The sequence below is a fragment of the Cuculus canorus genome, chromosome 1 (assembly GCF_017976375.1).
Source record: "Cuculus canorus isolate bCucCan1 chromosome 1, bCucCan1.pri, whole genome shotgun sequence".
NCBI lineage: Eukaryota > Metazoa > Chordata > Aves > Cuculiformes > Cuculidae > Cuculus > Cuculus canorus.
The window spans coordinates 158793676-158807447 of NC_071401.1; the positions used below are offsets into that span (position 1 = coordinate 158793676).

General features: G+C 36.7%; 1 protein-coding gene across 2 annotated transcripts in view; it reads left to right on the forward strand.

The window, feature by feature from the left end:
• CNOT2 (CCR4-NOT transcription complex subunit 2) overlaps nucleotides 1–13772 on the forward strand; it is an 87183-nt gene that overhangs the window by 46156 nt on the left and 27255 nt on the right. For both annotated transcript variants that reach the window (XM_054071396.1, XM_054071388.1), the window contains one exon: nucleotides 4176–4298. In XM_054071396.1, coding sequence (XP_053927371.1) covers nucleotides 4188–4298 — 111 coding nt within the window. In that variant the 5' untranslated portion in view covers nucleotides 4176–4187. The remainder of the gene's footprint in view (nucleotides 1–4175; nucleotides 4299–13772) is intronic.

Below are 13772 nucleotides of genomic sequence, written 5' to 3' on the forward strand. Positions count from 1 at the left end.
GGGCATGGTTTGTGGCAGCATGACTGGTTACTTCTCTGCACTCCATCCTGACATGTAGCTCCTTCCCTTTGTTTCCTCTGTTACCACAAGTATTTTCTAATAACATTGTATATGAATCTACCAGTGGGAGTTGTAAGTACTTTTGCAATATTATGCTAAAGGGTGAACTTACAGAAGTGCACCATTTTTTCATTTTTAATGAGAGGTTACACTACCATTGTCTCTCATGCAACAGAGCACCGAGTTCCCACAGTAGGACATGAAGAGTAGTTACAAGATTAGGACAGGGATCTGTATAAAATTAGGCTGAGTATACTGGAATTCTTTACTTAATAGAATTGCCATGCAACTGCAGTACCATGTCTGTGAGATTGTGTTGGCATAAATGTGTGTATGTTTGTGTGTGTAGGTGTGTATGTATGAATGAGTGACTTGTATACTAATTTGTGCCTTTTACCTCATCAGTCTAAACCTTGTGAAGGTATGAAACCTCAGGTCACTGTTACTTTCCAAAGAGTTTAAAATGTGTTTATAATGCATGAACTTTGCTGTATTTACTTTTGTAGTTGGTTGGATGCTGATCTCTCAGTCTATGAAAAAGGAGCTGCAGTCTTTATGTATGAGGCTTCTTGGTGGCTTCTTGTCCTAACAAATAAGCAACAGAGTTCTATCTGCAAAATCTGCCCGTGTTTGGCACAGCCCCAGTTTCTCTCACACCTTCTTACAAATAGTTCTGCAACAGTTTTGTTTGGTTTTTTTTTTTTTTTCAATATTTGTGCACATGCTTGTAGCATGACTGACTAATAAATATGTTAGTGAATAGTGAAATAAGTTAATGTGGGTATGAAAATGCCTACTGCTAACTTGGCAACCATCTGACAAGGTCATTGCGTAAATCTGCTGTAATATAAAAATCTGCACAAGGATAGGTGCACTGATGCAGAGGTTTGCCAGCCGTTTACTGTCCTGGGTGACTACTGGGAAACAGATGAATTGGCTGCTGGTGTTAGCCTAAGAACAAGCAAGAAGTAAACAGGCTGGTTTATAGCACTGCAGCTTCAATCTCTAATCCCAGTTCCTGCCCTTTCTGTTACTGGTCTTCAGTGGTTGCCTTATTTTATCTTGCTATTAGTTTTGTAACGGGGCTGAATAGCAGCTTGAATTGCAGTGCTACGTTTCTCTGGTGTGGTCTGTGCTGTGATTTACCCTGAGCACAGGTGGCAGTTCTTTCTAGTGAAGTGAAATCCTGTCAGGAGTGCAGGCAGCTGCCGGAATGCCCTCTGGTGCCTGTACTGCTTCCCTCGAAGGGAGCTTGGACAGCTTGAGCACTGTGCGCAACTGCCTCACTTGGCAGCATTGAATGATACAGAATCACTTACAAAAATGTTGTGTGAAGTATCAGTCTCTCCAAAAAGTTTTTGAAGGTCTTCAGATTAGTTGGGCGCAGCGATGCAGCTGGGTTGCAGGCAGGGTTCTTCCAGCCTTCCGCTCTTCCCCTGCAGCTGCAGCCTGTGGTGCGCTGCTCTGCTCTCCGGAGTTCATCAGCACAGTCCTGTTAGGTATCTTGTAGAAATATGGGTAGCCAATATAAACATCAATATTTAATTTATCTAATTATTAGACATTTTCTTCATTTCTTTTTTAACAACCGTGGTTTTGCAAGATGCTGTATTAAGATCAGTGGACTTCATCAGTCTTCAGGGCATAGTCTTGATTAGGTTTTGGCTGCTGTCTTCTACAATTATCAGTATACAAAATGATCTTTTAGACAATTTAATGGAAAGACTTTAAAATATCTTTTAGCTTTTCAGTACATAGACTTCATATTTGGGCATACTAGCTTTCTTTCAGCAGCTTTAAAACTTTTACTTTGAGATTGAAGGCTCTGACCTTCCCCCACTGACTCAGAAATCTTTACAGTGCGTGTGTAGCCAGCCATGTGTAAACCTTCTGCGGAAATAAGATCAAAAGCTACAGGGTCATAGACAGAACCATCTTTTCTCCTTACGTAGTTCCCGTACTGTAGCTCGGGGTTAGTGCAATATGGTGTATGCTTCAGTGACTTCCTTTTTATCACAATTAAATTTATTATTCCAATTATGTATCAAAAGAAAAGGTTATGTCTCAAAAAAAGTCATCTCTTTTCTCAGGTATTATTTGAAGAACACCACAAAATTTTCTGGGACTTGTGAGAAGCTGCCTTTTATCATCTCAGGCAGTAGTTTATCGAGACGCTGAGCTTCTCCTCATTGCTTGAGATAGCTTCACCAAAGCACTTTGCTATTATTTTTACAGCAGTTAAAGGCAACTGCTCATCTCTCCCCACTTTATTCAGGCAGAGCAAAGGACAAGATAATCCCCTTAGCCTGTTAAATGCTTCATCCCATCTGGTAGGTGATAATTGCAGTTGTAAGGGGATTAGCACAGTGGGATATGCTTATAGTGTAATGAAAGCTTCACTACAAGTGTGAAAGTCAGCTGGATGCATTTGAGCAGTTTGGGACCTTACATTTACACATTTTTGTAAATATAGTAAAATAAAAGTTTCATCTGGTGAAGATGTGCAGTACTTTTACGTGTCTTAGCGTGTGTAACAGATAATAAATTTGATTTGAGGCATAAGTAGTCTAAATATCTGAAACCCTCTTATAGGAGTAGTGGGATAGGCTTTTGTTTAACTGAATGTTTTTAGGGAAATTCTGTGATAATGGGTATATTAAATGCATCCTGATTGTTGACTTGACTTTTACTCAAAACTCCTATGACTTTGAAATCATGTGGTTAAGTTTTTATCAGTATAGGAGACCCCACCTTATTAAACGGTGCCTAGAAATCTTCATAAGTAAAGGTGAAATTTGAATAAGCCACACAGTGAGGAATATCACAGTAATTTTGTGTCAGTAGGGATAAGAGGATTTCAAGCTGAAAGTAACTCTCCATGCAGCCAACCAGAATAAATGTTTTGAAATTTCAGTTTCAAGCATCAGACTATGATAGCACAAAATGACTCTTTAAAAAAATTTTTTTTAACCGTTGTCCTATGTTATTTTTTTAAGTTTAGGTAATGTGGGCCATAGTGAAGACAGTAAATACAAGGGCTCAGAGCATTTCATAGACTAACTGTAACCTAGCCTTTCCATTCACGTTGTTAAAGTGTAGGGCAGTAGCTCAGGGTTGATTACCGTCCTTTTGGTACAAGAACCTGTGTGAGTGCTGACCACTATGTGCTGTTTCAGTGGTTTAAGCATTAACCTGTTAGGTTAAAACAGGGCTTGTTTAGCCCACACTGTGTTGTGATAGTGTTTTGTAGCCAGATAGATTAGGAACTTAAGAGGTGAGTGTATTTTTACATAAGAGAGTCAGGTGTATAAATACGCACTGCATGTGGTAGATGCCTTAGCGATATTGTATGACCTTGCTGCATGATTACATTTTCTAATGAGTTAAGGTTCTGTGACCAGCTGTGTGGTTGCTGTTTCTTCAGTTTCCTGTTCCTGACTTAGCAGCACTGTCTCTGTGTGCGCACCACTGGGAGTAAGGGCAAAAGAAAATCTATAGTGGTTCTTTTCATGGGCGATCCGCAGTAACTTTGCCAGTCTGTGATGAGGTTGTTGAGTGTGATTAAGCTTGACCTTCTTCTACTTAATCATTGCTCTGAGTACGCCAGGTTGAGTAGAAAGCTATTTTTTTCACAGTTGTGGTGGTGAGACATGGGAGTGATTTTACAGTTGTCTTTCTTACTTTTTAATTATTGTTACTTTTTATAAAGAGTCTGAGCTATAATGAACATTCCTTACTTTTTTTCTTTTAGATGGAAAGTGTTTACCTGAGGAGAGGAAAATCTGAGAAATTTGCTATTTTTTGTCTAACACGCTATATTTTTCAGTAAAGCTGGAGTGTAAAGTTATGAGACTCAAAAAAAATGAACCAACAAACGAACCCTTCCGAAAAATGAAATGGGTCCCTTCTCCCCACCCTGGTCCTTTCTGAAATATGAGTTTCTGTCAGATGAAAAGAACCATTACATTGTCAAATATTTTTAAAGAGGAAATTTAAAACATTTAGAAACAGGGGTTTTTTTTAACAATCCTTGCATATATTTAAAATATATACTGTTATAAGCATGTAACAAGCCAAATCATGCATGGTATCTAATAATTTTTCTTCTTATTTAGGTGACAAACAGCATGTTTGGTGCTTCAAGGAAGAAGTTTGTAGAGGGGGTTGATGGTGACTACCATGATGAAAACATGTACTACAGCCAATCGTCGATGTTCCCACATCGGTCAGAAAAAGATGTAAGTTGAATAAGGTTTTTTTTTTCCCACTTTTGATAGCGAGATAGTTTCAAGTACATGAAATATATGTGAGGAAGGGCTTCATTTAGCTTTAAGCTGTGAATGACAGTGTTTTCAGTGGCAAGTGCTTTAATTTTAGTGAGTTTATACATGCAAACTTCAGCCATATGCTTGCCAGGATTTTTTTTTGTCTTTAAGAGTTGTATTTTTAGCTTAAATTGGGTTATTGATTATATTTTGTTTTTTTCATGTTGTGTCTACAGTGTTTTAGTTGTGGTTTTGCATTTTACATCAACTCCTCATAATTTCTGAAAATGCCTTGTGCAGCTTTTTTGTCTGCTGAAGTATTCTACTTCCCATTTGTAATGGCACAAAGTTAGTAAACCAATCATTCTTAAACATCTTTTCCCTTGATAATACATTACTGTATGTTGGAACTGCATTGGCATTGCTGAAGCTCTGGTTATTATTGAAATAAATAAATTAGTATATAAAGAATTTCACTTTTATATGGCGTGGCATGTAGAAATATATGCAAGACTGAAAAGGTGACTTGCAGTGCATGTTACCTGAAGGTCAGTAATACATCTCATGACAGGCTTGCATTTAATATGTGTAAGCAGCATATATGATAAATTTTCTTTTTATTTAAATAAGTGTATATATATCCCCTCAGACTTTCAGAAAGGCTTAATTGCTTCAGGTCTGCCTCCATGACTGTCCAGAAATATACTTGTTTAGTAGAAGTTGTGAACGTAGTCTTGATAGACCTTGACTGATATAAGCATAAACACTTCCTATAGGCTCTTAATTGAATTTTAATTCAGAGTTTCAGAGATAGAAGGAAATAGATTTAGAGAGAAAATGAAGCAAAACAAAATGCTTAAATGCAGCTTACACAGTTTAAGTTTTTTAATGAGAAATTTCAGGTGAGCCAGCAATGGATTAAAATGTACTACAGTGTAAAGAAAATAGGCTGCTCTTTTCTATTTGTGACCATTACACATGTGCATGTAGCATAGATGCACACAGGCACAATGGAGTATTTATAGTGTTGAACATACTTTCCTTTCTGTGAACAGAGAGGTACAGATAGCACTCTCAAAAAACAGTAGACACTATTTCTCCAAAGTGATTCTTACGTATTAAATACCTGTTTTTGGATTTGACACTCTGAGGGAGAAATCATGGTGTAATAAGAAAGGTAAAGTGAAGTGAATGCTATGCTGTACAGTGTACGCAGTGAAAGCTGATGCTTGGCTTGTTGTTGACACTGTGAATGAGTGTTTTAGTTGCCTACTCTTTCTGTAGGCAATGTTGCAGAAGTGGATCTTAGAATGGGACTTCAAGAGAAGGAAGGTGGGTGTTCCAGACATCAGGAATGACAAATAAGAAATCCTGAAAACTTGTGGGAGAAATGGCCAAAATGGGGCATAGAAGCTGCTGTAGTTGACAGAAGAGCGATGTCATTCCAACAGGAAACAGAAGAGTGTTGCAAAAGCTTTTTAAAGTTTTATTTCCAAATTCTTATAAGGAATTTCTTTTTCCTCCTGTAGCTTCACTGTTGACCATTACAGCTTTCTGAGTTTGTTTATGAAACATTATATGCTATTGTAATTTTTTAAAAAGTTGATCAAAATAAATAGTGGTGATATTGACTCTGTCTGTACACCTTTGATAACGCATGTATAGTTGAATGTATGTTCTGTATTAAGTGTTCCTTTTGATATCTCATTTGACTCACGGTAGGTGAGAAAAGTTGCAAATGTGGTTGTATTCTTCTAGTTTCCAGTGAATTTTGTGGCTTTGAAACCTTTTCCAATTTAAAATAATCATGTTTTCAAATAGTCTTTCAACTGGAATTCTACTAAAGATGTTGTTCCGTATATGAGGACACAATAAATACGTTGACTGTGTTGTTACTTGGATAACATTTAGTATTGACAGACAAAAATAAATTTGCTCAGAATTTTCTCTGGGTAAGCTAATAAAAACTAATATTCAAAACCTGGATCCAGTTTTATAAACACCTGCAGGGAAAATCTTGCAGCATTCTAGATCTTGAAACACTTGGAATATTTCTGTCTTCAAGTTTATATTGAAATTGAGTAATGAAATATGGGGAAAAAATAAAGTTAGAGGGAATTTTGTGGAAGGAGTGTATATTTCCAGAAAATCCAACTGATGAGGAAAAGGCTAAAATGTAGTACATACAATCTCTTTGTAAGCTTACCGAAAAACAGCAATCTTTTGTAGTAGAATTGTCTAAACAAGGTGCATTTTTACTGCAATTTAAATTATTGTGCTTCTTCATTTTTGGCTTTATATCTTTTACTGAGAGCAAGTAAAAATAATGTATTGCAGATTTTAGCTACAAACCTGTAGAAAATGAGTTAAACGTTAATTTTTTTCAGTTTATCAGATAAGTCTGAGGATTCATGTGTTTTATTTATGCTTCATTTATCCTCTAGAGCTTTTCAACCTGAGATAAAGTGTTTCTGAGGGAAGCCCTCTGTGAATGGCCTCCTTAAATACTGCTCTTTGGGAAGGGCTAAAGCTTATTTAATATTTACCCTCATACCAGACACAACTATGTGTTTTTCTGGTTTTCACTTCTGATTCTAACCCTAGAAGTTGCTACTTTAAAGGAATTGTTACTGTACGTGTGCACTCCAAGCAGAAGAACATGCAAAACGGTGAAAGCTTCCTGGAGTTTAGAGTAGCATAAGGACTATTACTGCGAGAATATTATTTTGATTATATTTTGGAATCTGGTTTTCTTTTACAGTTGGGTTTCTCTTCTTATGAAGAGGCATTACCTTTAGGTGGGATACAGTGATGGCTTGCGCACAATTTGATTGCGTTGGGAGCTTTTCAGTCAAACTTAATGAGGTAGTTTTAGTTTATTTCAGATTATATTAGTAAATAATTCTTCACTCATTGAGTGAAAAAAAGAATTTAGAACCTATCTGGAAAAAAAGATTTGAAAAAATATTTTATGCCTTTTTAATAAACAATTTTTGTAACACTTACTGGTATGATACCCTTGTGACTTGTTGCTTTGGGTAATTTGAATTTTAAAACAATATTTTCTACACAAAGGTAAAAGGAACTACTAAGGCAGCTCAAATCCTGTCTTAAATTTGGAAAACTTTTTACAAGTGGCAGGAAGCAGCAGCAAATAGTTTAGGACACGTTATTTTTATTTCAGAACCTCAGTACAGCTGAAACCTACAACCTTTACTGTAAATTACCTTTTTTTTCCTTCAGGGAACGTAGTTCTAGACAGTCAGGGTTGATATGGTAACTGATATGGAGAAGTTGCATGTTACTTGTGCACAAGTGCTTCCAAAATCATACAGATGCTGTTTGAGTCTATTGTTTTAGGCACAAAATTATGGTTTCTTAGATAAGATTAGATTTTACTCAAGGCAGCTAATGCTGCGTTTTTACTAAAGGAGTGGTTTGCTTTGAATCATCACAAACCTTGCTGTGCTAAGTAGGGAAGTGCAACAAAGTATATCCATGAATACTCTGTCTATGAATTCTGTTGCACTTACGGTCGGTGTGTGATAACCAGGTCAATAATCCCTTGGCAGAGAAATGAGGTATTTTATAGAACTTGCAGAACATAGAACAACTTGAGAAAATAGTTGCCTTGAAACAAAGATGGTTCTGTAACTTAATTGACAACAAGATACACAGTGTGCCCCAAAATAATTACAGAGCTTATTTGTGGCCAATTTCACTAATGTAATTGAACTGTCTATGCACTTAGCAAAATCGTTGTGAGAATAGGGTTATATATATTTTTATTTGGGTAAAGTGTCAGTGGTAGAAATTGGTCTGTACTCCTTCTTCAGTCTTTACTTCTTTGTTTTCTCATGTAAGAGGTGCTCTACAAAGTTTCACTGGTCTAGCCCGAACCACTGAAGATGCCTATGTGAGAGTATAAGATCAGGGCATCTTCTGTTGTTCTGAATCATGGTCATAAATCTGACAGTAGACAGAACACGTCTTCTAATGAAGATCTGCCCAAATTGTGAGGAAAGTTAGCAGAATTTTTTTTCAATTAAGGCGTCTTCCATTTCTTGGCCCAGTGCTGTTCATTTTCCCTCCCAGTTGCTCAACAGATGATAAAGTGCTCGCAGTAGCATAATAGTAATTATCTGATTTACTGTTCTAATGAGTTAGTTTGACGAGTGTCTTCTCTTCTGTGAAAAATGTTAATGCTTTAACCAATTCTGGACTTTCTTTGTTGAAACTTGGTGTTCTTTCGCAGCTCAGTTCTTTCAAAATGTGTCTTGTGAAATCAAATACATTTTAATAATTGGGGCAAGTAAGATCTAGCCTCCAGATTAGATTTGGCTCATTGCAACTATGAATCTGGCTTCTTGACACTACCTTTCCTGAGGTGGGAGGCCCTCAGATTTGGATATCGAGCCCAGTGAAATGGAGGTTTGATTCTGGAAGCCTGCTTTCCAGAGATTTCCTCAATCCTCATGTAGCAGAAGCATGTCTGTGATGGTTCAGTTTCAGGCGTTCCTCTGTTAGGAGACAGTTGCATGAAGGTAGATGTCTGGGTTTGTCTTGTAATGGACACAATGGTCATGATCCAACAAAGGGCTGGTCAGAAGCTGTTATCGCAGTCTTATTGCGAACTTCCATTAAATTAATTTATAGAACATTTAGCAAACTCTTACCATGTATGTAGCCTTATAAAGAGGTGGAACTTTGCAAGAGAGAAAACTCTGAAACAAGACTTTTAGCTTACCATGGTGATAGAGATCTAGAATCTTGCAGTGTTTGGGAAACTAAACGTAGAACGGTTGGCTTGCCTAGTTTGCTTTGTGAAACACATGGCTTAAGCTTTTTGCTTTGAATAGAAAAAGAATTACTTTTTACCTTCCCAGAGAGTGATTAAAAATACTTTGCATCTTTTAGTGAGTATGTAATATGTTAAAACAACCAAAAGCAAACTTTAAATAAGTTAAATTAAATTAATTAAAATTGCAATGCCATTAAAAGCAGTTGGAAGGACTTGCAGGAGATGAGATTAGAAGCAGGCTGAGGGAATTGGTGTTTTAATGCAGTATACCCTTTCAGAACCTACTGTCATCCCACTTGTAGGTTACATTTTCATAATAAAGTTATACAGTGTGAAGAAAGAACTAAAAGTTTAAAAAGCAAAATGCAGCCTTTTACTGTGTCATCTACTATTTAGTAACTGGATGAGTTATTCCAATAAAACTGATTTTACTTGAAGAGGAAAATGGGTTTTCATACTCTGTCTCACAGTTTGCGAGAAGAGTATATATCTGAATTAGTGCAAGTTATTTTGCATCGTTCACTTTACAATTTAAAATTAAGTCATAAGGACGTTAGTTTCACTGTTGATGACTGTAGTATATAATTCTCACTACAGTTGCGTTTGTATTTCTGCTTTTTTACAGAAGAACTAAATGACTGCTAGCTGTTGTTTCTGTACTTTATCTAAATATCCTGGTTTACTGCATCTCCACTTAAATCTTAACAATATGAAATAGTTTTTGTATGTCAGCTTTAGCATTTGAAGTTGTTCCTCAGACCAGTTTAATTTCATGTGTAACATCATCTGCCTTTTCTTGAAGGGGGAGGTTGTGGTCTGTTAAATAATAATTCAGTTCACTGAGCATATTGTATTGTAATATTGGTGGTTTACATGCTCAGTGTATGTGTGTGGTGTTTTGGGGTTTGGGTTTTTTTCAGTTTTTTATACACAACTGGTTATTAAATTGAAATAAAGTATTTGCTTTGTCCTAATTCTTAATTGCTTAAGGCATCTTTGGTAGCAGCTTTCAATGAGTTTTCAGCAATCTTTTTGCCTCCTCAGTATGCTGTGCCATCAAACTGTATGTCTCTATGCAGGGAGAATTTGTTTTTAGAGTTTTACTTTAATAACCATGTTAACCTCATGTTGACAGTGTCACTGTCACTCAAAGGCAACACTTTGCCTTTAAGATCTTGGGATATTATGGCCAAAACCAAAAAAAGTTCTAGATATGTGTAATACAAAAAGTGATGCTTCAATGCAGTCCTAGTCTCATGTGCATCTCAAGTGCCACTGGAGGCAGGAGGCCATGACCATAAATGTTGAAATCTGAAAGACTGAATAAAACTTTATGTATTTTTCAGTTTTGTATTTGATTTTATACTTTACAAATAATGTACATCAGTAACAAATTTTGCTTGTAAATAATACTCTGGAAATATAAGGCTTTCCAAAGTTCTTCACTGATCTCTGATTTTGAGATTTGGAAATATTGTTTTGTAATGTGGAAATTTTGTGAGCAGTTTATTGAAAGGTAGTTTGTAGTCTGGAGAAGAACTAATAGTACAACTAAATATTAAACTGTCAGAGTGTACAAAAAAATCTGTATTTTTTTAAATCTGATAATTGTTGGCTTGATGTTTTATTTTTTACATCATTGTAACACTTCCTTCTTTTGAGGCTGTGGGTCAGCTGTTTTATTATTAAATAATGCAGCACAGATGGCAGATGCTGGACATAAAGTAGTACAAATACAAAATGATGCTGATGTTTGCACCTGTTGAGAAACCTATCATTTATCAGGCCAGATATTGCTCACAGACTTATTTGCTTGTTCTGACACGTTTTGCTTTTAGTGGTTGACTTTGTAGCAGTGGATGGATGTATTTTAACTTCATCTTGCTTAGTGTTTGAGAGAGAAGCTTTAGGCCATAATGGCATCACATAGCAGCTTTCTTGGAGCTGTTGCTTTGAGTTTTGTTGTCGTGGCTCTGCCAAATTGTGCTACCATACTATTTATGGTGACAGGCATCTGTCTCAGCAGTAAATTGGGGTTTTGATTGAGAGAGGCAGGATTCTGCAATATTGAGATGGGAACCTCATTAACCAGCTCTGCTGCTGGGCCTCTTTGCACCACTTCCCACTGCTTTCAGGGAGGCTGCAGCTTGTGTTTGCCTCTCTCCCTAAAAAATGCATGGTTTTTTTCATAGTTCTGGCAAATATAAACAATTGCTGATGCTGTTTCTTTTGAGATTGTTGGCATTCTTATATGAACTTACTGCAGTAAACTGCAGTTAACCAGAGCAGTTACAGTAAAATCTCATTCATCGCTAGGGGTAGGAAATTGCCTGATAGCACATTACAGCTTCCTGATTTTTGGTGTGGATTAGTCCAGAAAAATTGTGCCATCTGCCCGGATCATCAGCTGGTTTGAGTTTAGAAGGAGAATCTTCCATTATCAGAGCTGCATTGTGACTATTTGAGACTTGTGAGTAAAATGATATTCAGATCTTAGTTGACGATCATCAACTCGGTCCTTCAGTCTGCCAGTACTGAGCGTACGCTAGCAGAATAAAGTGCACCCTTCATGTCACAAAAGATCTTGCTTGCTCAGTTGTCTCCTTGACCCGTAGGAGATGCAAGCCTTGGGCCTCCTCCAGCTCCTAGTAACAGGTGCAGAGAAAGCAAATTGAAACAATTTGTCCAGTTCAGTCATAGAAGGTTGGAATTAAAAGCAGAAATCTGTGCTATTTCACAACTAGGTTTTGTAGCTGTTAACCACTGGCAAATTGATTTAAATCTTAATGCCAAAGCCTGAAGAGCGGAGGTTTTTTTGTACGTGTGCAGCAAAAGCTGTAGGTGTCAGAAGCTTGTTTAACAATTTCTTTGACTCATTTGAAGATTAGTCACTTGTTTTAAAAAGTTGGTATTGTGTACATACTGGCAGAATATTCTGTTTATTGACATGTTCTACAGTTAATTGGTACATTCTGTTTTTCCAAGGTTGTTGCAGGTATAAGTCTGAACATATTTTCCCTAAAATATTGACACAGTTGGGTAAAGCTTAAAGGATCTCGCCAACTGGAGGAGGCCTTAGCCACTCTGAGTGTTAGACTGCTTTAGGTTTTACATGATGACCTTTGTCTGTTGTAGGCTAGAACAAATTAAAGCCACCGTTGCAAGTACCTGTTGGAGAGCTGTTATATTTTGTCTTGTGGCTAGTAGTAGATTGCAGAATGCCAGAAGGAATGTTATTATACTACTAATAGCATTCATCTTGAATCTTTGTTACCTTTGGTAGACCAAGTTCAAGTAGACTGTAATAGTGACTTGGAAATTATGAATGCAAATAAGGGTCCTAGTAGCATAGGGTTAAGGTCTTGGCTTATTTAAATTTTTGTTGTTATTGACCTAAATTTTATGGAAATAATAGAAAAAGAAGACAAATTTTTAAAATGCTACTTAATTAGCTATGACAGAAAAAGTGTTTAATACTGCAGGGAGGGAGGGGGAAGGTGTTTACAGTATAAACTAGTGAGAGAGTGAGATGCCTCTACAGCATATTCTCTGTGAGATTTGAAAAATGCTGTGTTTAATCAGCCTGGAACAGATCCACAGACATTTTTATTTGTTTCTTCTTGAGGCTTGTTATCTTTGATGTTCCAAGTATGTTATGACTTTAAGACTAGCTGTTAGATTTATTGAATTTAATACTTGGCCTTTATTATGGCTTTCTAGAAAGATTTCTTTACAAGTCATTTTGCAATTAACTTTTCATGTAAAAGCAAATGGCACAGTACATGTGACCTACTTTGCAATGTTTCAAAAGAAAATCCAATTTCTAATAAGCGCTGTTCATTAAATAGTTTGCTGTTCCTTTTCTTTTAACTGGGTATAAAAAAAAAAATCAAGTAGTACTCTGTATAGAAGCAGTGGATTTTTTTCCCCCTCTTTTGAGTAATTTAGTACACTTTAGATCTGTGATTTTTATTTTAATTTTTTTTTTTATCCAGGTTAATCTAAATAAAAGGTCTTTGTGCTGAGGTTTGTACCATCTTCTGCTTACAAACTACATGCTGTCACAGCAATGCTTCTTGAATGCCCTAAGTAGATGTTCTTATGGGTTCTCCTTTGTGGCTTAGCTGTTTTGCATACCTGTTCCAAAGTCAGTAGTACTTTCTGACTGCTAGTTATGTGTCAGTGTCTGATTGGTTTGGGTGTTTTTCTACTCATGTGCCCTTGTCATTGTCTCTGAAGGTGTCTCATAACTTTTTCTCTATTTTTTCCCCCTGGAATTACAATTTATCACACCTTGCAATGTGTTCTAGGATTTTCCAACTTGTCAAGCTTGATTTTTATTTTTTTTTACCTCAACATTTTGTTTTGTCTTTCCTTTCTTAAAACTACTCTATCAGCTTGTTTTATCAATGTTTAACAAACATCAGTTTTGTCGGCTTAGGTGGGGAGTGTCTCCCAAGCGTCCCCAGTTCAGCTTGCTTTGGTTGGCGTTGCAGAGCAGTCTTGGTGTGAATTAATTTGATTCCTTCTGGGTCAAAACCGGTTGGAAGAGGTGCTCCAGGAGTGCACCAAACAAGTTCTGCTCACTAATGGGCAACCAGTCAATGGCATCAGGTGTTCTATTGACAGCTAACTTGAGTTAGAAA